This window comes from Tasmannia lanceolata, unplaced genomic scaffold (assembly GCF_043159265.1).
Source record: "Tasmannia lanceolata isolate RefF3 unplaced genomic scaffold, GAP_Taslan_0.1 ptg000008l, whole genome shotgun sequence".
Taxonomy (NCBI): Eukaryota; Viridiplantae; Streptophyta; class Magnoliopsida; order Canellales; family Winteraceae; genus Tasmannia; species Tasmannia lanceolata.
Genome location: NW_027518685.1, coordinates 25,357,833 through 25,384,908, shown reverse-complemented (window position 1 = coordinate 25,384,908; position 27,076 = coordinate 25,357,833). Strand labels below are relative to the sequence as shown.

The 27,076-nt window shown below is 37.1% G+C and overlaps 1 protein-coding gene across 2 annotated transcripts in view; it reads left to right on the top strand.

Moving 5' to 3' along the window:
* The window catches only part of EDD1 (glycine-tRNA ligase), a 53,586-nt gene that overhangs the window by 24,163 nt on the left and 2,347 nt on the right, over positions 1-27,076 (top strand). Inside the window, exons 15-34 of one of the 2 annotated variants that reach the window (XM_077388849.1) lie at positions 1,913-2,014; positions 2,514-2,577; positions 4,551-4,606; positions 5,558-5,629; positions 6,374-6,456; positions 8,390-8,438; positions 8,798-8,860; positions 9,231-9,320; positions 9,402-9,488; positions 11,408-11,482; positions 11,608-11,666; positions 12,229-12,322; positions 12,412-12,630; positions 14,182-14,276; positions 16,180-16,270; positions 16,351-16,455; positions 16,534-16,572; positions 17,644-17,733; positions 25,141-25,242; positions 26,807-26,888. In XM_077388849.1, coding sequence (XP_077244964.1) covers positions 1,913-2,014; positions 2,514-2,577; positions 4,551-4,606; positions 5,558-5,629; positions 6,374-6,456; positions 8,390-8,438; positions 8,798-8,860; positions 9,231-9,320; positions 9,402-9,488; positions 11,408-11,482; positions 11,608-11,666; positions 12,229-12,322; positions 12,412-12,630; positions 14,182-14,276; positions 16,180-16,270; positions 16,351-16,455; positions 16,534-16,572; positions 17,644-17,733; positions 25,141-25,242; positions 26,807-26,888 — 1,717 coding nt within the window. The remainder of the gene's footprint in view (positions 1-1,912; positions 2,015-2,513; positions 2,578-4,550; positions 4,607-5,557; positions 5,630-6,373; positions 6,457-8,389; positions 8,439-8,797; positions 8,861-9,230; positions 9,321-9,401; positions 9,489-11,407; positions 11,483-11,607; positions 11,667-12,228; positions 12,323-12,411; positions 12,631-14,181; positions 14,277-16,179; positions 16,271-16,350; positions 16,456-16,533; positions 16,573-17,643; positions 17,734-25,140; positions 25,243-26,806; positions 26,889-27,076) is intronic. The other variant, XM_077388850.1, reaches the window with a different exon arrangement.

Sequence of the window (27,076 nt, the reverse complement as noted above, 5' to 3'; positions counted from 1 at the left end):
AATTTATTCTTAGTCACTAGATTAGGGAGTTATGAATCTTTTAATGAACAATTTATTCTTAACACTGTAGAATTTATTTTTCACAATTACCACGCAAATGTGTCGTTTTATGTGGGTAGATCAAAGCATTTACTCCTGACTAAAATATTTTCAACCTAAGCAAAGGCAACAATTGATTTGGGTCAATAGTTTGTCAACCTGGTTATGCAGGCTTGAAAAGTTAGATGCCTTTAAGCGTTTCTCGTTAAAAGACCTTCCAATGTGGATTATGTGGATTCTTGTTGGATTATATGTCGATACCGATGGATGATTGATCTAGTAAAACTCAAGGTTGGAAAACTCGCTGATTCAGCTCATGACTCACTCGATTCAACTTGTTTTTATATAAAACTGAGTCAAAATATGAGAAAACTTGGTTTTATATAAATAAAGCCTTCAACTCAGCTGATTTTGTCCGAGTTTTTAATGACTCGATGGCTTGCCGAGTCACAGATAATCGATCTAGCCAACATTTTTTCTTATTTTGTTTTAAATGCAACTTGATTGAGTGAGGTTTCTTGTGGTGGTAACGACATGTCACCAAGGTCTTTCTTCTCCGCAAACACTTGTCTTCCCCAACGAACTCCAATGAGGAAAATCGACAAGCGTGCTTACGATCCTTCTCTTTTATTTTCTTCTTTATATCCTTTGTGATGCCTTCTCCCATTTTTCTTTATCTTCGTATTCCCTAAGTCTTCTGTTTTTTTCTTCCTCTTTCTGCGCATGATACTTTATCGTTTCTTTTTCCCTTCTTCCTCCACTTCTTTTTCTTCTTTTTCCATGACGTGATGGTTTTCTTTTTCATCTTCTTATTTCTCTTTCGTAACGTGCGTTATTCTTTTTTTATTCAATTCGTTCTCTTCTTCAGTTTATTTTCCTTCTCTCTTTTTTTTTCCCTTTCTTTTTTGTTCCTCTCTCTTTCTCTCAGTGTGTGCTGCAGTACTTGACCTAGTCCTTTCGGATTGGAAGCTAATCAAATTTTATGTTTCTTCTCTATGTGCTTTCTTTAAGTTATTAGTCAGTAGTTAGGATGGGGCCCATAATAATGTGTCGTAATGCCATCTTTTGTAATTTTCTTTAAATGAATTTTTATATAAAGTGCTCATGGGTGTCGTGGGGTTTCACTTTAACCCTCACAAACTCTCTCCAGTTCTTCTTCCTCCCTCCCTCCTTTCTAGCCCTAACTCCATAACTCTGCGTGCGTGTGTGTGTGTGCGCGCGTGGGGTTTTGGGGGGGGGGGGGGGGGAGCTTTGCTCTTCCGAGCACAGTGTTCTCTTTCTTTACACTCTAACAAGAAAACTTGAGGTGGAATTGAAAACTTTGGTTTAGGTCAGAAGATTCTCTTGTATCATCATATGAGCTTGATGGGTTGAATAGATACTTCTCTATTTCTAGGGAATCCTGACAATGTTCATAGCGCTATGTAATGGCTGATTGGTTGGTGGTGCAAAGCAATGAACCTTGATACAGTATTTAACTTGTCTATGGATTTCATTCTGTGAAAATGTTGATTAGATACTTAAATTTGCTATATTACATTTTTTTTTCTCTAACTTTGTGGTTACATTGCTTTCTATCAACAATGTTACATTAAATGTAAATGTGGGTTCCAATGAAAACTGCTTTTAGATGGTATGTCTATGTAAGCTCGTGTACTAGTCTATATCAGTTTTAGTCGCCTGTGTGCCAATCTATATCAGTTTTAGTTGCAATCTATTTTTTTTAATGATAAACTCTTTTTAGTTGCAACGTAATATAGGCAGAAATTTTCTCTTCTTTTCTTTTTTTCATATTTCTTCTTCCCAAGATGTGGTTTTTTCCTTTGTGTAATACTAATAATAATGCCTACGGCGACTTTTGTTGCCTTTGCAGGTTCGAGTTGACAGGCTTAATTCTAAACAAGTTGAGAATGAGGTTGAGATTCGAGGACCTCCAGTGGCGAAGGCATTTGACCATCTAGGAAATCCCACTAAGGTCCTATGCTTTCCGCTTGCAACTTTTCATGATTAATGAATTATTTCCTCTAATGGATTTTAGCAAGATGTCTTTTCAGTTCTATTAGGAAGATGACAATTTACAAACTAGAAGCATGGGTTATATATATGCTAATGTTTTTTCATGTTTTTGTTTCTTATTAGTTATTATTTTTGTTTTTTTGTTGTTTTTCATTTTCTTTCCCGTATTGGGTGTGGGTTCTTTGAATTAGATAGCCCTTTAGTTGTCATGATGTTAGACATTTATGTTGTGTTTTCAGATCAGAAAGTAAAATGACCTTTTATTTTAAGAAAGCTGCCATTGATTATTTTATTAAGGATGAATCGCATGAGTTTTGATGTCTCTAGAAAAGCTTACTTTCAAAATAGAAAGTAGAATGGACTTTTATCTGATGAATGATGTTTTTGGTTCATTTGTCCATTTGTATGGGATTTCATTTATTGTGATTGCCTTACAACATGTATTTATAATGTGCCAGGCTGCTGAGGGTTTCTGCCGTAAATATTGTGTACCACTGGACATGCTGTATAGAAAATCTGATGGTTAGTATTAATAAGCTCATATGCTGAGTAAATTTTAAATATTTACTGCTTCATGCAAGATCTGTCAGCATATTCATAATGGAATTCTAATTTATGCACCTTCAGTCATCATTACAATTATTTTAAGTCATAGATGTAATCCTGTTGCCTTCCGACGAGTCAAACTTAACCCAGTGTCTACTTTGTTTTCGGTGAATGTTTTTTTATTCAGGATTTTTTTACAGTTCTGTCTCTGTCTCTCTCTCTCTCTTGCACGTGCTTCTTCTTTCTCTTTTGATTTCATTTTCTCCGTTTTTTTCTATTTTATTTCCTTCTAGTTTTTTTATATATTACCTTTATGTTCTCATCCACCCCCTCCCCCCCCCCCCTCCCCCTTTTTTTTTTTTTTTCATTTCCTCTTTTTCATCCTTGTGAAGAAGGTGTTCTTCTTTTTTTTAGGATTGTTGCGCCGGACGTCTTGTATTCTAGCCATAATTCTTCACCCGAACGGACTAATGTTTGCTATGTATACGTAGGTCGAGCTGTACGGTCAGCTCGCGCGGGGTGCAATTTGGGTCGGGCTGGGTTGAGCTTTTGCTAAAAATTAAATTGAAATCAACCCCCGAACTGAACCAAATTTTATGGGAAAAGCTTATCCAAAATTCCAAAAAATCTACCGCAGTTGCACCCCTAGGTGCCATGGGCAATGCTCCCCTGCTGGTATTGGGTTAACATTTTGCTAACAAGTGATTTGGATTCAACCCGAACCCAACCAAATTTTATGGGAAATCCTTAGCCAAAATTCCCAAAAATCGACCTGAGTTGAACTCCCCTGCTAGGATTTTTGGAGTAGTGCCCCAGAAGAAAGATTTACTTTTGGTTTCCATTTCTTTTTGTTCTTTTTCTTTTTCTTGTTCTTCTTTCTCCTTTTGCAAGTGTTGTTGCCAGTTTTTTCTGTTTTTCTTCTTCTTCTTTCTGCTCTTAGGATTTGTTTTATGAAGTTTGGTGGCTAAAGTCTTCATAGAGCGAAACAACGATTGGGATTTGTCAAGAGAAGAATAAGAAGATGAAGAAGACAAAGATGAAAAAAATAGAGAAATGAAAAACAAAAGAGGAAGAAGAAAAAAAGCTGAAAGAATCGAAGAAGCCTATACAAATGAGTTTCGGCAAAAAAAAATTTAGAGTTTTAAACAACTTTTAGAGCAGTAAAAATATATGGACCTAGTTTTGGTTGTGGCATTTCTATAAGTTCTTTTACGTTTCGACCTTGATACAATACTCGTCAACTTTTATTTCTCGTAAGGTGTTTGAAGAGTCCTAAAAGCACTGCTTACGTGTCCCTACTCCCCTGTCAACATTGTTTATGGTTGGGACCAGGTTGGAATATAATTGTCTTTATGTTCCAACTTGTTTGTTTGATAAAAATATCCTCAGTAGGTTGTATGTTTTAGTAAGTTGTAGAGATCTACTACCTATGGAATTTGAATGCCATTGATTGTCCTGTTTAATTATTAATTTAATATCAATTGCCAAAATGATTGGATTGAAATTTATGATGTTGTCCCATGCTGATGTTTTCACAGTTCATGTTTGCTTTGAGCACTCTAATTTCTTGCAAGTGATGGCACTAGAGACACAAAACTGACAAGTTAAGCTCCTGAATGGATTTTTGGTCGAAGGATGGGACGGCTAATGCATATCAAATAGAGACTTTGTTGACCCAACCCGAAGTCTTATGAGCTCTTATCTGCAACAATGTAGCTATGTGCTATGTTAGTTGAAAATTCATTGTGGAACTATTCCTTGTCTTTTTTGTGATTCTTTTAATATTTTATTTGATTAATATCATTTGGAATTATAACTTCAAAAATGCCAATATCTTGTTAATTGGTTTTTAAATGTAGATTTGACAAGTATAAGTTGGCCTATAGTTTTATTTATTTAAAATATTCCTTTGAGAATTTATTTACTCACGGGGTGTACTTTTGTCCCAGGGAAGACCGAGTATGTTTATGTTCGTACCAAGGCATCATCACGACTCTCTTTAGAGGTTTCTTACAAGACTCTTTTTATTATTTTTAATTATTTATACTGGATTCTTTTTAAAGATCTCTCTAGAGTAGTTTGCGTTCTTTTATTTTTATTTTTCATTTTTTTCCTTTATGAAGACAATGAATCGTGGGCACTGTTTGTGATAGAAGCACAAACTTACTTGTTGAAAGAAATAAAAAGTGATATGTGGAAACTCGCAAAGTTGTGGAGATGGTAAATGAAGCTTAAAGGCAATGCACTGAAATGGTTAGGAAAATGCTTTGGGAACTTTTTCAGTAATGTCGGTTGAGATCTTTTTATTTTTCTTCAAATAAAGCCTAAGTCCATGTATATCATTGAACCTAGAGATTTGGGGTTAGAAATAGGGTAGGATTGGTTCTTGGAGTGTTGATATACTCGAATACAACCCATTTCTGCACAAAAGATTCCTCATTTTACTTTTTCTTGTAAGACTAGTCACAGACCTCAAAACTCATCTCGTCTTTATTAAGCCAAATCATTGAGTGATCTAATTGAGTTTTTGGAGATCTTTCGGTCATACCTTCCCCCAAATAGCTTGTTCACATTATATTAGAGAATCAAGGGTACCTTGTTTTTTTGAAAAGTAAAAAATTTCATTAGAAGGGCCGAGATGGTCAAGAAATACAAGGATATAAGCAAATAGCTGTATACACACAAACAAAGAAAGCACAATACAAAAGTCAAGGAGGAAGAAAATCATATTGCTCCACAGACTCCAATGAAACTCCTCTCCTAGCTAACTTATCCGCTTCTCCGTTGATTTCTTGTGAAAATCAAGGGTACCTTATGAAACTTCTTTTGTTATTGGTTTCTATTCTAGCAGTGGATCTTTGAGTTGTCTCTTATTTATTTTTTTCTTGTTTATGCCTGGAAAGATGGGTCAAACACAGAATCTAATTTCAATTGTTATTTCATTATATGGGTCTAGGTTTTAGCTGAAGATTTGCCTGGTATTGTTGCTAAAATATCATTTCCAAAGTCGATGCGTTGGAACTCCCAGGTATATATAGTATTTAGTTCTTATCGATGTGCATATATTTATGTGTACTTTTTGCTTCTTATCTAGTATTTCTCTTGGAAATTTGATTTGTTTTCATGGGTTTTTTTTCTAACTCTTGGTTAAACATGCCTATTGTCTTGGGATTATCCAACAGTGGCCTAGGTTTGTTTGTTATTAGGCTTCTTTGGATGATATATTTCATTATTGCTATGTTGTTGCTCTGTAACAAGTGGCTAATTATTGAAACTTGTTGACATGATCTCACTGTTGACACTCATTGGGTTTTATCGATGCTGATTGTGGGACACCTATGTGTAAGATAGGCTTGTTATGCTTAAAAAGGAAAAAGGAGCACAGAATGTTTTTATGCAATGTTAATTGATCACATGATGTGCCTATTTAGGACGAGATAATTTGATCGGTTGAAACATTTCATATGTGGTTTCTTACAATGAGATGTGTGGCGAGGTTACAAGACCTTGTTTTTGGATTCCATATGTTATAGAAAGTTCTGTGGAACGATTTCAAACTACTTGCAATAGATGTGTCCTTACGATCGAGATATTTGCAAAAACGCAGAAGAAAAATTGACCAACTTCATACTCATTCTAGTTTTATTGGACGAGACTTTTTGATTTTTAAGTTTTCAAGTACTTTGCTTGCTCCATGCGCTTTTATTGAAAATATGTACTGGCTCATTATTTTGATGGATTCAATTGTTCATTGCTTTTATTTTGCTTCCAGTTCATGTTTAGCAGGCCTATTCGCTGGATTTTGGCCCTCCATGGAGATGCAGTTGTACCTTTTATGTTTGCTGGGATTTTGAGGTAATTATGTTATGCTTATTCTGGAACCCTGTATCAACTTCCAAATGTGAAGTCAAGTCAGCTTGATATGTGCCAGTTAGATCATTGTGTTTTGGGAATCCTTTTCGCTTTCCAATGGCATTTTTGTAAAACTATGTTGGAGAATTGATGCAGTGATGTTACCTAGCAATTGGGCAATGCATGGAGAATGCTTTCCCAAACAGAAACTATTTGAACAAGCATTGTTCCCTGAACTTTGTGAACATGTTCAGGGCTTATGAGAAACAATAGAGACACAGGACTGGAAATGATTGAGACAATGTTTGGGGAATGTTTACAAAATTGCTCTACTGACTTGGAATGGTTGAGAGGTTAGAAAACTAGGTCGAAAACCTGGTGAAACTATCTGGAAATTCTAAGCATCATGAATAAAAGAGATCTAAGTACAGTTTGGAAAACACCATTGATCCTTGTTTAAAAACAATGTTTCAGAAACAGACTCTATCTCGGATTTCGTTATGTTAGATTGGCTTTTCTGTCGTGACTCATGAGTTGCCTGTCACATTATGTTTGCTCTTCTGAATCTAGTTGAAACTTCCTATTATATTTTGTTATATGCTACAATATGTTATTGAATGCCCATAAAAAAAATATGATACTGGATGAATTATTGTATGTATACAGCATATATACTGGATGGTTAATTGTATGTATACACCATAGATAACTCTATATTTGGAGATTAGGTACTGATATCTGTACCCATTGTTTTGTGATACTGGCAAATTGAAGAGATGTGGATTCTGGATGATAATCAACAAGATCTGTCAACTCACACAATCCAGATCTCCGACAGTAACAAATTGAGATCAATAGAACCAGAAAGAGAAGAAGAATAAGGGGATAAATACTAGGTCAATGAAAAAGGCGACAAGTAGTAGATTAATAAATAAGCCAAAGACAACTTAATGAAAGCATATCTGCGACTAAGCGGGAGCATACCTTTTTTGCTACGTGGAAAGGTTTCTTTCGAGTTCTTCTATGGATGGATCCTAAAGGGCTTTGGAGTCTACCGAGACACAGCTGGGGACCTGCTTTGAAATTGGGAGTCACAAAAACTCCCAAATTAAATTTTATGCGAGTTCTAGGTTAATCCAGGACCAGCCAATGTAGTAGTTATTGAAAATGAGTGGTTATTTTCCATAAATGTCCCATTCCAACAATACGTATGGATGAAAGAATCACTCAGAAATGTTGTATTTATATTTGGTTAATGTTTGCAGATTAATTATGAAAATTGTCATTCTCCAAAACCGCACCTCTAAAATTATGAATCCTCTAGAAATCTCTTTTGGAAGTGATTTGGTTTGGAATGTAAATTTCTGCACTCTTGCCTTAACTTAAACATTTTTTTTAATGGCTTTGAGTGCTTATTGACCTTTGTTCCAGCCTTAACTTAAACATTATAATAGGTTAAAGTTGGAAAAAGATAAAGATGATTTTTTAATGTCAAAATTTTACCGTCACTGTGAGGCTTATGCCTCAAGGGTATTAGGTGTATGCCTTAGAGGACAATACCTCAATCCTCATGGTTGTGCTTATGTCTCGCCTCACCTTAAACGCATTTTAAATTGCTGGTGGAAATTAATAACATCAATGATCGAACTCATCAAACAGCATCATAATATCGTGTTGCACACTTACATATAGGATGTGGCACAAAAAAGGTCTATTCAACAAAAGTCAAATATATTTGTAATATGAAAGATCATTTCTTTTGTTTGCTCTGATGATTTACAATTTGTCTTAATTGTTTCATGTTCGTCATTTATATTTTATATTTGAATTTTTTCATACTTATGTAAGAATGTATTGATGCGTACTTGGTTACGTTATAATTTCTTTGAAATTTTAAGATATTGTATACTTATAAGTGGTTACTTATATTTCTTAGTGGGAAGAGAACTTGCGGCCTTCGAAACTCTCCTTCAGCTATTCTCCAGGTATTTGATTTGAACATTACCTTTTTTTTTTTTCTAGTCTTCCATCTTAGTAGTTTTTCCTGTTTTTGTGTTGAATAGTAGATTCCTCTTACACGCCAATAGCTTCTTCCAAGTAGATTTCGTTTTTGTAGCAACTCTGGCTAAATCTTGTATTTTTTCGAATCCAAGTAGATTTCGTTTTGTTAGCAGCCGAAATGAAATGTTTCAACCGAAATTGAAAATCATGGTCGTATTCTGCTAGCTCTACTCATCAACTTGAGTATTTTGATCTGCTTTTTTCGTGTTTACCATCTCAAATCATCCTTTTCATGTTAGTACATCAGAGGATGATCACTGAGTGGCTTACTGAAAATGCACAGGTAGAAAGTGCAGAGTCTTATTTGGATCTTATGAAAAAAACAGGAATTTCAATTGAAATCGAGGTATGTTAGAAATACAACTTTATTTCATTAATTGCAATGAACTGCAGAATTAATTTCATTAGTAAAAATGACCATTATATTTACTTATCAAATGAATAAACTAAAGTAACATGTGGATGGTTTACATGCTATGCCTTGTTGATTCCTCTACTTGACTTGGTCAACAAGTTTGTTAAACTTGAACAAGGTTCCTTCTTTTTATGTTCATTACTTTATTTTCTTATATTAGTTTGATTAATTTTAACTACTTCTTTAATCCGTTGTATGCTCTAAGTTGTTTCATAATTTAAATCCAAAATATGCATGAATATACTAGATTTGCAAGTTGCATAAATGTGTCTAATTTTTGTAAAAAGCTTTTCAACCACAGGAGCGGAGGAATATGATTTTACAGAAATCCAAATCTTTAGCAGGAAGTGTTGATGGGTCTCTTATTGTGCAGAATAGCGTACTAGAGGAGGTAATGATTAACTTTCCTTTAATGGTGAATTCTGTTATCTGATAAACAGGATTGTAAAATTTATAAATCCTTAATATGTAGGTTGTGAATCTTGTTGAGGCACCGGTTCCAATACTTGGCGAGTTTGATGAATCCTTCTTAGATCTTCCTCAAGAATTATTAATCATGGTAAGCTATTATATTGTTTGAGGATACTTTTGATATTTGAACCAGGGTACCTACGCAAGTTCCTCTGCACCGGCAATTCTTATTCAATAGTTATACTCATTTAGCTGTATGTGTGGATGTGTGGAATCCCCTAACCTACTGAATGGAAAGATGAATGTTTTCTCGAGACCCTTGTATATATTTTTATTTTTCTTTAGATAAGATTACAAATTTCAATCTGCACCTAGGATAGAGTGTTCCACTTATTGCTGTCTCACATTAACTTACAAAACATCATGCAGTAGAGTGACATGCATGATTGTGTGTGTGTGTGTGTGTGTGTGAGAGAGAGAGAGAGAGAGAGAGAGAGAGAGAGAGAGAGAGAGAGAGAGAGGAGAGAGAGAGAGAACACTATAGTCATGGTAATAGTTACAAAAGTGTGTGAGACTCATCCTAATAAAGAGAACACAAGAACACTATAGTCATGATAATAGTTACAAAACAAAAAATCTAAGCGTATTAACCACGGAATTCTTCTATATTCAGCGAGCAGAACAATCCCGAAATTTGTTATTTATAGCATCATTAAATCTTTGGGAAAATGTAAAGACTATGCAGGCCCTTTGCAGTTTGCACTTTCTATGCCACACATCCCATTATAGGCAGATTTTATTCTGAAAAGGGGATTTCTAGGGATGGGTTGTCATTGACCTTCATAAGGTATTGTTATTGCCGAAAGAAAAGCAATTTAAAATAACCTAGTTGCATAGTATATTTTAGAAGTCCTGCTATTTGAATAGTGATTGCTCACTAGGTTCACATACAGGATTGAGTTATTTCATTAGTTGAGTTTGACAGTATCTTGTTAAGTAGCTTATGAAATGTCTTTTTGTACTTCATGAAGTTTGTATAGTTTGTCTTTTATCAAATAAATCCTGCCAACGACACTCCAAATGGATTTTTTACATTTTTTTTAATTGCAGAAGTATTTTAAATTCACACTCCGGATGTGTTAGTACTCTCCCATAGCAATTTTTCTGAATACCTGTTAATCCACTATGTGGTATTCGAGAATTGCATGGGTATAGGCGAAGCACTTTGAATGAAAGTGATTACTTGTTCACTTCAGTACATCACCCATTTCAAAGTCTTGAGGTTACAGAGTACCATATAGTGACCCTCTCATGACCTATGTCACAAATATCTCCGATATTTTCAAAATATAGCGTTTTTATCTCGAGATTTTGATAAAACGACAAAATCCCGAACTAATCCCGAGATTTTATAAATATAGCGATATTTTCGTTTTTATCATAAAATATCCCGATAATATCACGATATTATCCCGATATTTTTTACGATATTTTTATTTTGTATTTTTTTCTTAAATTTAATATTTTTAAATAATTTTAGTTTTACAGTTTATTTCCCAATATAAACTCGAAAAAAATAATAAAAATTAATGTATCCCAGATTTTCCTTGCCGAGAAATTCCCGAGAATGACATTTGTGACATAGCTCATGACTTTATGGTGAATATTGTCTATTTTTCACCAAAATTTTTAAAATTTCCTTTGAAATTTTAAAAAATACTGAAAATTTTTACCAAATTTTACATGATTTCGGCTAAAATTTCCACCGAAACCTTCGGTGGTGGCCGAAACCAACACCAAAACTGACACACGAAGTTGTGTACGAGGGTTCTAGGGTTCTACCCACCATATTCCCCACATCCTTGAAGGTATTAGAGTAGCTTTTCCTATTGGGCAATAGCCCAATGTAGTTGACTTTCCTAATGGGTTATTGGCATTAGATGCTCTGATCCTTGGGCTTTAGTTTAGATCTTACAATTCTTCCAGTGGTTCGGAGTAGCTTCTAGATGAACTTTTAGGAGCATGTGATTCTATAAGTCTATTAACTACTGTCAACTAATTCTGCAGGTTATGCACAAGCACCAGAAATATTTCCCGATGACCGATAAATGCAGTGGGAAGCTATTGCCATTCTTTATTGCTGTGAGAACCATTTTGGATGTTTAGACATTGTGAAACTTGACTGATACATTTAAGTAGGATGCTAATATTATCCTTTAGCCAGTCCGTGCCTCTCCAAAAGTACTAAAGTTAGCATTTTTTTATAGGTTGCAAATGGTGAAATTAACAAGGTAGTTGTACAGAAAGGGAATGAAGCTGTACTCAGGTTAGACATGCATCCCGCTGACCTGTTCTTGTTGCACGTGGCACTAAAGTGTTGGCCTGTATTTTTCTTGTTTCTTTTCTTTTAGAGAAAATTTATGGATCTCTGAGATATGAATATAAAGGAAAGCCATCGGTACCTTGACTTTGAAGTTATGATTCAAACTGGAAGGGCCATTTCACTTGTACTCTTGGTTTTATCTTAGGCCCTGTTTGAGTTGCAAGAATTTTGTGGAAAAGTTTGGATAGGAAAAATCTTTCTAAAATTTCTTAGTTTTTTACACACGAAAAAAGATAACTTGAACCAACCCCATTCAGCTTTTTACTTAGACGGTCCTTCAAGTTATGATAACATACCACTAATTCAACTATAATCATATCAATTTCCTCTAAATTGTGGAAAGAAAAAAATTCTGTCAGAAAGATTTTTCTTGCAATCCAAATGGGGCCTTAGAGTAGAGCGGGATGGTTCTTCTATATCTGTCCCTTGTGTACTGTTACCAGGCCATCTTTAACAGTGTCTTTTTAGCCGGTTTTATGGATAAGAAAATGATGTTTTTGTGCAGAGCACGGTATGAGGATGCCAAGTTTTTCTATAACATGGACACGCAGAAACAATTTTCTGAATTTCGAAGCCAACTGAAAGGGATTCTTTTTCATGTAAGTCAGATTGTTTCATATAGATCTCCAAACAGATATGGTTTGTGTCTGGTCGATCTTTTGACTTGACAACGATAGTGTGATACCAGGAAAAGCTAGGAACATTGCTGGACAAGATGACGCGAATACAAAAGATTGTCAGTAAACTAAGCTTGGGTATGGGCATCAACAAAGATGTGCTCCCAATTGTTCAAGAGGCTGCGGCATTGGCTATGTCAGATCTGGCAACTTGTGTTGTCACAGAGTTCACTTCCCTTTCCGGGATAATGGCACGCCACTATGCTCTGAGAGATGGTTATTCAGAGCAGGTATGTTGATTGATAATTCTGTGGATTTAATATGTTTGTCTATTCATTCAACTCTAGTTGTTGTCGTTAAGAAGTTGACCAGCTGTTTTTTAAATTAAACACAAGAAAACAAATGTAACACTTGTTTGCCTTTTCGGAATGAACTAATATGCTTTATGCTCCTATGAAGACGATTATTCGAATGGGTGTAGAGACCTAGAAGAAAGGATTAAAATTCAAAATTAAAATTCAAAATTAAAATGAGATTACTTCATTTTGTCGATTATTTCCATAAAATTTGTTAGGAAATTCTAGGAAAAAAAGATTAAGTTACTAGAAGATTAGTGCAACAGAAGCTACGTAGATATCACAAGTTATGATGTTTGTTCTAAGAATACATTTTGTCTGTGTCATGTCATGTCATGTCATGTCATAAGTTTAGATAGGAAATCTCTTGAACCAACTCTCAGTTAAACAAGGTTGCATACTTGCAGAAACGTCATACCTTGTATATTACACCTTACAAAATAATCAGAAAAAAAATCCACACGTCCAAATAAGAATGTCAGGCACTTGCATTGTAGAAAGTAAAACTCACTACATAATAAAAAACTATCTATTTTTGTGGGTGGATCTCAGCAAGGATGGGCATATAATTATCATGTGTGGTTTGAATTACAATGTGATTGCAATGTTGTATCTACAGTTAATCTGTTCCTTCCCATTGGGCGGAGTGTCAATGCTACCCAAATAAATTGCTTTCATTGCTTTACCACGCCCAACAACCACAATATTCTTACTGTTGTCTCCATTGCCATCGTCTTTACCTTCGTTCAGCGGAAGCTCTTTCTCTTCCTTTTCCTTAGTTGTGGTTTTCTCTTGAATCTTTCCAATCATGGGTTTGATTGACCTTTGAGGATCTTACATTATGGAAGTTTTTCTTTGAAAAAATTTAAAATATCTATCACCTAGGTCAGTAGAAGACTGATATTATGCAGGCACATTAGAATATACTCCTGCATGTGTCACCAGTTGTTCTACCATACCGGCACGTGGTACGTAGGTACATCCGTACATTACCAATTGAAATATACATTAACATAGTTCCCCAATGGCATTTTAAACAAGGTTGTCATAACTCTAAGCTGAATTTGGAAACCCATTTAGTCTTCAGCTCTTAATTTAGGGTCCGTTTTTTATTTATTCTTTTTCAGAGAATTTAGTACTCTTAAGATTAAGTACTCTTTCAAATAAATTGTATAAACTCTTGCAAATGAAGGGATTTGAAGTTTTATGTTCCTTTTTTTTTGAATGGTAAAGTTTTATGTTCTTCAAAGAAGTTAACTCTCTTTGGATCAGTTTCATGCATGTCTTATATTGATTGCGTGGTCTATGACCTATGTAGAAAAAAAAAAAAATCTTTGCTGAGCAAGTTATTGTATATTCCATTTTGGTGAATTTAGGGTGACCTTTTCCCTTTTCTTTTCATCTGGCGTGGCCTCATTTCTTGCAGCTCGTAAGTGTTTGCCATGTATTACTCACATGGATATCATAGAAATTTTGTCATTGCAGATTGCAGAGGCCTTATATGAAATCATACTTCCTAGGTTTTCTGGAGATATTCTTCCAAAAACAGATGCAGGGATAGTCTTGGCAATTGCTGACAGGTCAATTATCAGTCACTTATCTTCAGTTTCATTTTCCTTTCGCGGTCATGCTTTTCTGATAATTCTTGATTTACATGTAATTCTATTTTTTTTATTTTATTTTAGAAGTACTGTGATTTCATTGAGACATTCATATAAACTCAGCAATTTATCCTGGAATCAGAAATCCCATAGCTAGTGAGAACTAGAAAGTTGATTAAAACATAAAGGGGTGTGTGTAGAGTTGATATAAACTCATTGCATCAACTATTGACTCGACTATGTTGGCTTGGTTTACCCTGTGCGAGTTTTGTCTGAATACATTCTTTAAATACTTGGTGAAACTGAGTCTCTGGTGAATCATTGTGACATAGTGAGTTTGTATTGACGGGAGGCTCAATGATTGGCTTGAAGAAGTTTTTTAAACAATGTATCATATGTTCCTTGAGATTTTTTACTACTTCATCATCATCAGTGACAACTATACATCTATGTAAACGGCTTTGAATAGCATGATGCCTGATTTTGATTTCTTGATAATTTTAGTGAATGATTAGGAGAAGCTCTCTTCAATCCTGATTTTTCCTTGGGGTCCTTGCTTCAACCCAAGTGGCCTTATTTAGACGACAAACCAGATTTTGATTTCCAACTGTAGTTGAAACAAATTCTTATAGTACTCCTCTATGTTTACAAACTTGATTCTACAAAATTCTATTGAGTACAAATTTCCATCCTTTTTTAGCAATGATGGAGGTCTAACTCAATATTCTGTACCTACTCATATCCTCTTTAGCTAGAAATCCTTAGCTTCTTACCCTTTGGGCAATGTGTCCCTTCCAAAATCCAGTTGTGGGACCATGCTTGCACCAGATACAGTAGTTGTAAGACCTCCTTTACCTTGTAGAAGCCATTCAACAAGCTCAGCTTGTGAGATTGTGAGCATCTTTTGGGGAGTTCCGTTTCTATTTCATTAATAATCATCTTTTTTCTTATTGTCCAAGATACTATGTTATCCCCTTACAGTTTTTTCTATTTGAAGTTGATACCTGATAACAATAGTAACAGTTCGTGAGGTTGTCTACAATATCAATATCGTTAGATTTAAGGAGGACAGTGGCTTACGCACTTGAGATGGGTTTGATCTGTTTGCAGATATATGTTTCATGCAAGAACATTTGACTTGGTAAAAATATTTTGACTTATGAGAAAATTTGGCTCGGTATCCACTATTATTTACCAGTAATTTGCAGATGTTATGACTAGACGTCCAAGTTTTATGTGACCAATGATACATAGCTAATTGTCATATTGTATCAGTCAACAGAAACTTCTTTTTCCCTATTCTGCTAGAAATATCTGTGTTGTGACGTGGGAACTCGCCCTTGAAAGCTAGCCATTAAGGGGAGGGTGCCTGAGTCCTCACAAGCCCTTCCACATCAATTCACTTTTCCGATGTGAGATCTTTGCTTTCGTGTGGAACCCCCAACTATCTCCCCCTCCACGCGGAAGCAATTTGGGAACCACGAGATCTTCCCTAAGGGATTTTCTCTGTCCTCGAGGGTACACCGGGGTTACCATGCCCTAGCTCTGATACCACTTGTTGTGACCCGGGTAGAACTCACCCTTATAAGCTAGCCATTAAGGGGAGGGCGCCCAAGTCCTTATAAGCCCTTCCACATCAATTCACTTTCCAATGTGGGATCTTTGGTTTCGCGTGGAACCCCCCTATAGTGTGCATTGTCGGCATCTTCTTTAATTTCTGTTTTACAACAATATTTTACTATTTAAAATTTCTACTTTTCACCAATAGTTCTTCGGTTTGCATGATTTAATTTTTTAAGCTTTCAGTTGACGTATATGCTCGTAGCCTGGTCATCTAGTATTTTTGCTTAAATGGTCCCAAATCTTGCCATGTGATATGCAGACTAGATAGTCTTGTTGGCTTATTTGGAGTTGGTTGTCAGCCAAGTTCCACAAATGATCCTTTTGGCCTGCGAAGAATCTCTTATGGGCTAGTAAGTGATGACAAAGCTCTTGACTTTCATCTTATTCTATCAATATAAATTTGTTTAATGCTGATTTTGTTTGGTTTCAGGTCCAGATTTTAGTTGAGAATGAAAGGAACTTAGATCTAAGAAATGCTTTGAGACTGGCAGCAGATGTTCAAGCCATAGAAGTGGATACCAATGTTATAAATGATGTGAGTAAACATTGTGGTTTTGTATTTAATCTTTTCTAACTGTTAGTACAGTCAATAATGATCATTACTTTATTATAGGTACTCCAGTTTGTTACACGGCGACTAGAGCAACTTCTGGTATGTCTGGTTCCCATGTCAAGTAATTGTGTTACATTAATTCGTCCACGATCTCAACGTGTTTCATTTGCCATGTCCCTCCATTAGTGTATGTAACTATATGATATTTCATCTTTTATTAAGGTGGGGACAGATGACTTTTAATGATGTGTGTGTGTGTAAGATTTGCTAGAAACCATCGCAGAAGGCATTTTGCGGACTGGCTGTTGCATGAAAGTGGAACCACGTCAGATGAATTAAATGAATGAGACAAAATCTAAGCCTATGTGGCTGCTTTCTCATGCAACAGCCAGTCCGCGAAATGCCTTATGCGATGGCCCCTAGAAAATCCCATGTATATATATATATATATATATATATATATATATATATATATATAGAGAGAGAGAGAGAGAGAGAGAGAGAGAGAGAGAGAGAGAGAGAGAGAGAGAGAGAGAGAGGGGATTTGCTAGGGACCATTGCAGAAGGCATTTTGCAGAACGGATGTCGCATGAGAGAGCAGCCACCTCTAATTTGATGTACTTATTATGGATTTCCTTTGTTACCATGGACAAGTCAGTGATATGGTTTAAAACCAGTGTTTAAAAAATGTGGATGCGGGCCAAAATTTGGTTGAAGAAAATCCTAGTTGACTTGGCACGACAAGGTTGAGTACTTGGTTGACGCGTCTGAGTACTCGGTCGATGCGCTCATAACTCAGGAGAGTCAAAGGAGTTCTTTTTGACTCTGTAGGGCAAAATGCGGAACACGGCCAAGGGAAAAGTGAGTCGATTCAGGGGAGTCCACGATGACGCTGGAGAGTTTAAAACTATGATTTAAAACATGCTGATGGACCAGAGAAAACGATTACATGATAAGGTCGCAATTGAACAGATCGAGCAAGTTCATATTGACTCGTCACCACAGTACATACCATGTACATTTTATGTTTGTAAAAGTGCTAAATATGCAAACAAAGCTTCTTTACAGTTTACTTATTACAATTGATCATTGACATATTAAAAATAGAGAATTGCTTGTCTAGAAATGCCCAGATGAATTTTATACATATTGATGGTGTCTCTGTGGCAGGTGGATAAAGGTATAAGTTCTGAAATAGTCCGCTCTATTCTTTCAGAACGTGCAAATTGGCCATGCTTGGCTGCAAAATCAGCAATAAAAGTAAGTGATCTGCGTTTGCAACTCTTTTTAGCTTTCAGTTCAATATCATATGGAAATTGAAGTATGTATGTTTTGGTTCCTGCAAGTTCATTCATCTCTATCTTGGAGACATCACCTTTATTTATTTCTAAAAAATGTAATGTTTTTGAAAATTGACAATTTCATTGATACTATGAAGAATACATTGGGACCAGGGGTCCCTACTTGCATTACATAGAATCAATTAAGGGTGGCCAGGAGCATTCTCCTAGATCAGTAAAAACCAAAAGAAAAGATCTTTTGGGTCAACCGCTACAGGTAGGTCCACACTTCCATACGCTGCCACCATGTAGAATAACTATTTCACTCCCCTTTCAAATTCTTCATCTACTACCACAGCTGAGAGTACTTTCACCATTCCCCCTTCCTTTCCTTTGCACTGCCCAATGGTCTCATTTGATTCGAATCCAACAAAAAGTGCCATTTGTGGGCCCCATCAAGTCATATGTGTGACCTGCCACGTCACACAGATTTCTCCACCACTTTGCTGTCGAATTTGATTTTTAAAAATCCCGCTCAAAAGCCTGAAGCTATTGTGCGCCTCTAACCGTGCACGATTGCCAGCCCATCGAATCCGATCTTCGGTGGCCTCCACCTTGCGCCACCACCTGTCCCGAGGAATCCCCATTAAACCACCAATCCAAAAAACCCTAGTATAACCCTAGAGACCAATATTATTTACCCTAACTTCTTCCTCTTCACCTCCACCAGAACCTAAAACCCTAACCCTACCCTTCCTTCCACCTAACCCTAGAGACCACTATTGTTCACTCTAACATTCTTCCTCTTCACTTCCACCAACCTAGCTCTACCCTACCTTCCACCTAACCCTAGTTTACCTCCTCCCTCAACCACTACCTCTCCAGCCACCACCTTCCACCACTCCAGTTAACTACCTGCAACCCAAAACACCTATCCTAACCTAGCACCCTGGCCCTTCTAGCCCCAACCTTGCACCTCGATCAAACCCATCTTTTAGCCCCAATCTCCGGGTGGCAACCCCAACTCTATCTCCTGCTACCCGTCACATCCGCCACTCAACACGGCCCCCAGATTCGGTGACCTACGGCTTCCCAAAGCCCTTTGCCGGTCAATCGCCGCACCATTTCCGACATTCCACGTGCTTTTCACGTTTCACAAGGGGGAGGAGGGTTTGGAATAACTGGCCATCTCAAGACCGTCGTCCTCACCCTTCATCAAACTTTTTCTCCACCACCACCACCACCACCACCTCCACATCCAATCTCCTCCTTTTTTTCCCCCGAATCCGGCCACCCTTTTTCATACTCATGCCACGCTACCACTTTCGACGACTCACCAGTCCACTTTCTCCGTCCACCCTACCTAGTTCCGATCCTTTCCCCATTAAATCCGTCCCACTCGGACCCATATTCGGCCATTCCGCACCTCCAGCCATCATTGCTGCATCCGCTGCGAGATCTGCCCAAACCCGGGCATCATCTGGCCACCAACACCTCCCTTGCCTATCAAGGGAGAGAGGGATAGATCAGAATGAAAGAGAGATAGATCTAAGAGAGAGAGACCAAAGAGATAGAAAGAGGGGGGATCAGAAAAAGCAGAAAGAGATATCAGGGAGAGATCTGAAAAATGAAAGAAAAGGAGGTAGGGGGAGAAAGAGAGAGATCAGGAAAACAGAGAGGGAGAGAGGATCGATCGGAGAGAAATAGAGACCAACGAGAGGGGGGAGAAAAACACTAAAAGGAGAGAGAGAGAGAGAGAGAGAGAGAGAGAGAGAGAGAGAGAGAGAGAGAGAGAGAACCTCCCTCCCTAGGGTTTCCATCGACCTAGGCAGGGGGGAGATGAAATCGCCTTGGAGCTTTTTCAGAAGCGACAACTCCTGTTTGCAGTAGTGTTAAAAACCAAAGCTGGGGCTGAGCCTCTATCTCAATTTGTTAAGGCTCTGCTCCTCAACCGTGAGGTTGGAGGTTCAATCCTAGCTTACCTACCAAAAAAATGAAAGGTGCAAATCTTGCATATATAAGTAAAAGATCTACTTGTCTTATCTTTACTGTAATCCTAGAAGCGATGATACGAGGAATTTCCAATAGTAGAAAGCTTGCCTGCATGAAAACAAACAGGGGTGGTAGCATCGCTTCAGTTCTTGACATGGGACACCTTAACTGTCTTTATTCTGTTCAAAATTTGTCTCATTTGCACCTAAATATGTTGAGAATCAATGCCCAACCGCTCTGGATGTGACTTTCCATTTTCCAGACACTGTACTAGTTGCTATGGAGACTAAGCTACAGGCACAAAGTTGCACGTACAATCATTTATGGTATCAAGGTATGTATCTAGTGGCTGGCCTTCTCTCTCACCACCTGTTCACACTAAGGCTAGGCATTGCCACCGACATAATCATTAGGGGATGGCATTTAGTCATCCTTACTCGTTATGGGAAAAATTGCAATGGAGGATATGCTTTTTTTTAATGGTGAAAAATTACTTAATAAAGAGAGACCGAGGTGGTCAAATACAAAGAGAAATGGAAGAGACGAAGAAGAACATGGAAAGCAAGATCATAGGCGAAAGAAATACAAAAATAAATCAAGGCGGAAGAAAATCATATACCTCTAAAGCCCCCAACTGAACCCGTCATCTAGCTAAATTATCCGCTACCCTGTTTGCCGATCTTCTCCTATGGCAGAACAAAATAGATGAATTCTCCACTAAATCATGAATTTCCTCCATTGATTAAACCATCACCACCACCTTATTGAGAATCTCGCCTGCCAATAATTTTAGGCCTTGGTGATCCGCCCGAACCTCCGCCTCACTAGAGTCAACACTACCTACTGGACCAGCGAAAGTCCACTTTACACTACCCAAATTGTATCAAAGGACGCCCCCAATCCTTGCCGGGCCGGGATTGGTCAAACTGGATCCATTAAAATTAAGTTTCAAGAATCCTTGAGAAGGAAGTTCCCACTCTTGAACAGTGACGGGGCGAGACTCTGAACTGAAGCAAATCCCCATCCACCCATGCCAACGATCGAAGGCATACGCAAACCTGAAACTTGGTAAAGTTTTGACCCAAGCAATAGTTAAAGCAATCACCTTGCAATGGAGGATATGTATATTACTAATAGAAAGGTTGTAATTGGTGTGTAATAGATTAGGTCAAAAAATTTACCTTGTTTGACCTCCATTTCGGTGAATTACCTTGGGGTAAATTGTGAGCAACAGATTAGTCTATATTTAGAAGAAGAGAACTGGTTTAGGAGAAAGTGATGTACCTAGTCTGCACTTCAGATATATTTCAGCTAGTCTGGTGCCCAAAACTTAAGAAACAAATGGAAACAGGTCCATTGTTAAAATCAATATTCTTACATCTTATTCATGTGGAGTCTATTGTAACGGTTCTAATACTATAGTTCTGTGGTTTCTTCCAATGTGTCTAGTTTTGGTTTTGGTATGCACATTTCGGTCGTGACGGAAATCGAAACATGTCGGTTTTGGATGGAAATTTCGGTGAAAATCCTATAAAATCATAGAAATATATATGCAAATGATGGACATTTGCGATGAATCTTCAGGAAGTGTAGGATAAGCACAAATACACACAACACTCGTCACAAGAAAAAAAAACCCATAATGGTTTTAACAATATCAAACACATAGTGACATGTGCTATCGCGCATTTCTGGTAACTTAGTATATACCTTATTTCATGTAATTCATATAAATATAATTATATAACACATATTGGTGTAGTATAAATATTCATATTTGACAAACATAAAGTTTCTTAATTGATCCATTTATTTGCCTATTAGGAACTGTGTAAAGAAATTATTAGGAATTGATATTAAAAATGTATATAAAATACAATATTATAGGCAACCACGTTTTAATTATCCATTTTTATTGTAACTCTAATACACATCAATTTGTGAGTGATACAAATTGTAAGCAGTATAATATAGAAATGTGAGATCCACAGTATTAGGAAGAATCGCCCACCATTTTTTCTGAGGAATTGGCCATGAGCTGCGTATTCTCTGCTAGGCAAGATCTGATGTTGTGTTCCTTCAGTTGACAAGTGAAGTGAGGACCCTCAGGTGAGGGACTGAACTAAATGACTAAACCCGAGGGGGCGAGAATTCTAATGTCTTTTAATGGAGGCTTGTAAGCATGGTCAGTAGGCTCACAGTTTGTAAGTAGCACACTAATTCAGTTCACCGTCAGATTTGCAGTTTTTTTTTACATTGATTCACTAAAGTAAATGTACCCCTTTTGCTAGCCAAAATTTCTAAGTTCTTTTTTTAAAGAAACTTCAGGCACCCAATGTGTTGCCACCATTGCTTTGCATTTGAATTTTCACCTTGTAATGGGATCCAGACATGCTTGATGAGGTGCCACAATTCAAGTGCACATTTCATGTGCAAGTTTGACGAGGGAAACTAATAGATTACAATAAATTGGATCAGATTTTCGCCATCTTTTTTCGAGAACCACCTGAGGTTCCAACAAAAAGGATGAAATGATTTTTTATTATCTCAATTGAAGTAATGACACTTTACATCTTTCTTTCAAAAGATGAGAGATGTGGATACCTTCCCTCAGCTACCCAAGCTCAAATCACATAGCGTTGTTTCTCTGGAACTTACTAATAGGGGCTGCATACCGATTTAGACACCGCAATGGAACCAACAATATTTTGGGTCATCAACTTTCCCAACCATGTGTGGTCTCTTAATCTCTAGAAGTGCGATCCAATTTGTCAAACCTCTTCCCGGTGTGACGCAAAAATGATTTTTGGTGGAAACTAGTGTATTCATATCTCAATGTATACGTGCCTAGATGGATCTACTTCATATCTTAATCTTACACGAAAGGTATTATTATTCTATTACAAATCAAAGCATCATTCATTAGTCATTTACTGTATCCGTATCATTTATCTCTATGAAGTACCAGGTGAAATAGAATGATCTTACAAGGGATATAATGAAATTCTTCGAGCTTTTTTTTTCAATGTTTTCCCGGAGGTCTGGAGAAAGCAGCAATCCATAGGATTTCCCTAATCCTCCCTTCCTGAAAGGAGGTACATGAAATTCTTTTTCCTTTCCGTAGGCAAGACCAGACCCGGACATTCGTCAAGGCCAAGGAATCCGCTAGACATCTCAGTGGCGGGATTGGATACCCGCATCCGATCGAGCAGTTGACAATTGAATCCAATTTTTCCATTATTTAGCTACTCAGATATTTCAGTTTGCTAAGTTTGAAAAGTTCAACGAGCGCAAACTAGCCACGAAGTTTGCTATGTATGGAGTGCCCCATGGTTCCTCGAGTGCCAGCCGCAGAGAGGAATGCCATCAACTAGGGCGATATAGGATCAATCTATTATGGAGGAGGATTGGTGAGCTGGGGCCTGACCTCAGGGGGAACATAGGCAAGGAAAATCCTTTATGTTCAAAGAGGATTTAATACCGCGAATCCACCCAGGTGCTCTTCCCCCGACCCAAGCGTATGTAAATAGATACTATGTTTACATATGCCCTACGTTGTCACATTCCATTTAGGATTAGAAATAGGCGTAATCGGACCTTAGTGGCATTGATAGTTATCTTCATTTTGAAAACAATATTGAGAGTTATATTTCAAGTAGTAGCGACAATTACGGTGACAGTTACAGTTCTAGTTTCGTTTGTAATGAAAGTGTAAGTGTTAGTGACAATGGGAGTTCAAGTATAAGAACTAGCGGTAGCTACAAAATTGGCTTGGCTCCAAGATGTAGAATCTATGTTGAATCACCACTTAGTGGGGTTACTAGGACTTGGGTCTCTTCATTGGGCGGCACACCAAAGTTTTATCTGTATGAGCGGAGCATTCATTGGTGTGGGCAAGAATTCATGAAAACATCTCCTTTTCGGGATATTCCTCTTTTGTGATTGGCACTCATAATGATCAACTTTACGAAGATCCCTTTGGATTCCGGAAGCTCGTAGCATTGGTCTTGATACAGTAAGATTGATGAAGTAGCAATTAATGCAAAAAGAGCCAATTTTGAAAAGCAATAGTCATGCTTGTAATCCTCCAAGCTACCAATAAATGAACTATACCATTTGATCCCTCTTTCAGTCCAAATTGGCATAAAATGCATCATGGAGGGATTTAACCATGAATTGATCCTTTCGAACATATTCCCACTTTATTTTATTTTTATTCGGACATGGAGTAGAGGGGAAATTTTTATCCAATCGCATCACATCTCAAGTAGTTGTAGTAAAACCTGACCTGTTGACCCTTTGGCTTTCCCAACGATAGTTTTAGCCAGGGACAAGATGTCCCACAACTACATGGACAAATGAACGATCTGAAGACCAATTACAAAAATCTTTTATAGAGTGGGGTTAGTGAGCGACACAACTAGAACAGATTCCCGGAGGATCCCCTCCTTAGCTAAAGTGTCCGCCGCCTCATTTGTAGAACTCCTCCGGTGCTCAATCTTGGGCCCCAATAGTGTCATTAGATCTAAGATTTCCGCAATTAGTCCTTGAAACCTCCAGGGACCCTTGGATTTGTTTGATGCCCAACTTACTACATTTGCTGAGTCACCTTCCACTATTAGCTGCTTCAAATCGTGCTTATGAGCCCATCGAAGACCAAAGAGCAGGGCTTTAACTTCGGCTTCATTCGCCTCGCATTCTCCAGCCGATCCCGAGAAAGACATGATTGCTGATCCCTTATCGTCCCTGATTAGCCCCCAATCCCAGCCTTGCCTGGATTGCCTATCAAGCTCCGATCAAAATTCAGCTTGATCCATCCCAATGGTGGCGGTTTCCACTTGGGCTGGGGTTTACTTCGGATAGTTCTGTCCCATATAATCAATTCTTTAATTTGTAGTCGGCATTCTACAAGCGACTTGTTGAGTCTACGAAGCTTTGCTTCTTGTAGTCATAGTCTTGTAGTCAATAGCTTTTTCTCTATTATTATATTTTTGCTTTTTTTTTTTTTGTACAAACGTGGAAGTAGCCAAGACTAGTTTACTGACCGAGTTGGATTCACCCTGAAATGGGATTCTAAGAAACACCTAGACTTTACTATAATTGAAGTGAAAAGTTACTGAAAATCAAGTAAAAAACTTTTCTCTGTTAATGCACCTTCATAGCATATAAAGGTAGTATAATATACTAATCATACCTCCCACATGTTCATTTGATCATGTTATTCTCAGTCTCCCTAGCATATGACCCCTTTTTTCTTATTTTCATTATGAGTCAGCTAACAGTTGTATCTTGGTGCCATATGTATCTAACGTCTGGGACTGTTTTTCTTTTAAATGATCTAACTAGTATGGAAGAAATCAAGATTTAAATGTCATCAATGTTCTATTGATTGTAGATGGATGCCTTGTCCCGAGGTGAGCTTTTGCCAAGAGTAGTTGAAGCTTACTCTCGACCTACAAGAATTATCCGCGGGAAGGACGTTGATGGTGATTTGGAGGTATTCTGATGTCTTACTTGAACTGTACCATTATCTTCAGATTTAAAAAAAAAAATAGATATATTCACACGTAGACGTACTTGAAGTTCCCGCGAGTGATCAGCTCATTTAGCAGTTGCAGTTCTGTATACATGAAATAGTGAATGCTAACATTTTTCCTGATTAGCATTATCTAGCCTGGTTTATCAGAGTCTCTTTTTGGTCAAATGTGTGCCGCACTGTGGTGGAAATCCATGTGATTTCTAGTACAAGAATCTTTGTACTATTTTTCTTTGTTTTGAACAATGAAAAAAATAAAATCTAAAACTTTACAAATAAAGGAGTCAAGCTATTAATTTACAGTCAGTATGACCCAGGTCACAATTTATGATAAAAAATTATCAATGTTTCTTTCAAAAACCATCGACTATGAAACGATTTCAGAATTTTCTAGACGTTTTCCTTGCCTGACAGATCCATATTCTTTGTGCAATTTACATGACTGATGGAAGAGTTTTTTCGGAGATTGTTACTTTGGCCCTGTTCGTTTGGGATTATGACAACCGATTGAGACCCCCCCAATCGGTTGCCACAATCTCAAACGAACAGGGCCTATCTGGTTGAGGTCTACTTTATCATGCTCAACTATGAGCCCTTTTAGAATGTGAACATCATTTGCATCAGAAATGTGCTTCCACTCTAGGAATTCCTCCTTCCATAAATGCAAATCAGCAATGAATTCTGGCTAAAAGTATTTTCCTACAAACTGAAGTGAATACTGAATGCAGTATTTGCAGAATATAAGTAGAATATTTCCAAAATACTTTGAAATGGAAATGATATATTTCAAATTCCCTTTGTAGGTTGCCAGAATACCACAAGTTTGACGAAACATGATAGAGCACCAATATAGTATTAGTCATGAATCAATGAGAGTTTTGTCTAAAGAGGGAAAATTGAACCAAAATGCCCTATTAACTACCTTAATTGCAAAATACTGAAACTCTATGAATTAGCTGTTTTGGTGTTTACATAAGGTATCTGAATGTATATTAATTTTTATGATTGTTCCCGTGCATGCACGAATGTATAGCTTAGAGGAGTACTCTGCATGAGTGAAGCTCTTCATTACTACTTTCAGCCTTATTTAGAAACAAGATGTCCTTGTTGCTCGTACACTCCTGACCCTTAGGTATTTGGAGATTATTCTCCGTAACCATGTAGAATCATATTAATTTGTTTGTTGGAAGAATGTTATTTTCTTTAACTGTAATGTGGTAATACGTTGCCCTTTGTTTGGTATATATTTTTTTATTTTCTCAGCTTTGTGAAAAACTTGAGTTTTGCAATGTTTCACCCATAATTATTGGAACTGGAACTGGAACTGGAACTGGAACTGTTGAAGTGTTACTTCTTTTGTAACAACTTGATCATGAAAGTTCAGAATCCTTTTTCAAAGCTTAAGTAGTTATTGGATATTTTGTAAAAAAAAAATAAGCTTTTGTTTTTATTGTCGTTATGGTTTTGTGGATCTATTTGAATTTCTAGCGTACTCCCAGTGCTCATGTGCAACTGATGCTAATAGGTAACTGAGGATGCTTTTGAGACAAATGAAGAGAGAGCTTTGTGGAATGCTTTCCTGGCAGTGAAGTCCAAAGTTCACCCTGGTAATCTTTAGCTCCCCTAATAATTTGATCAAAACTTTATATCAGTATCACATTTCCCATCTTCATGGTATATTATATTGCAGATGGTTCCAATATCCATTTGTAGATGACTCTTTCTTTTCTATTTTCTGAATGTCCAAATCAGTTAACATTCCCTTAACATCATTTCACTATCAGTTCAGGTAACT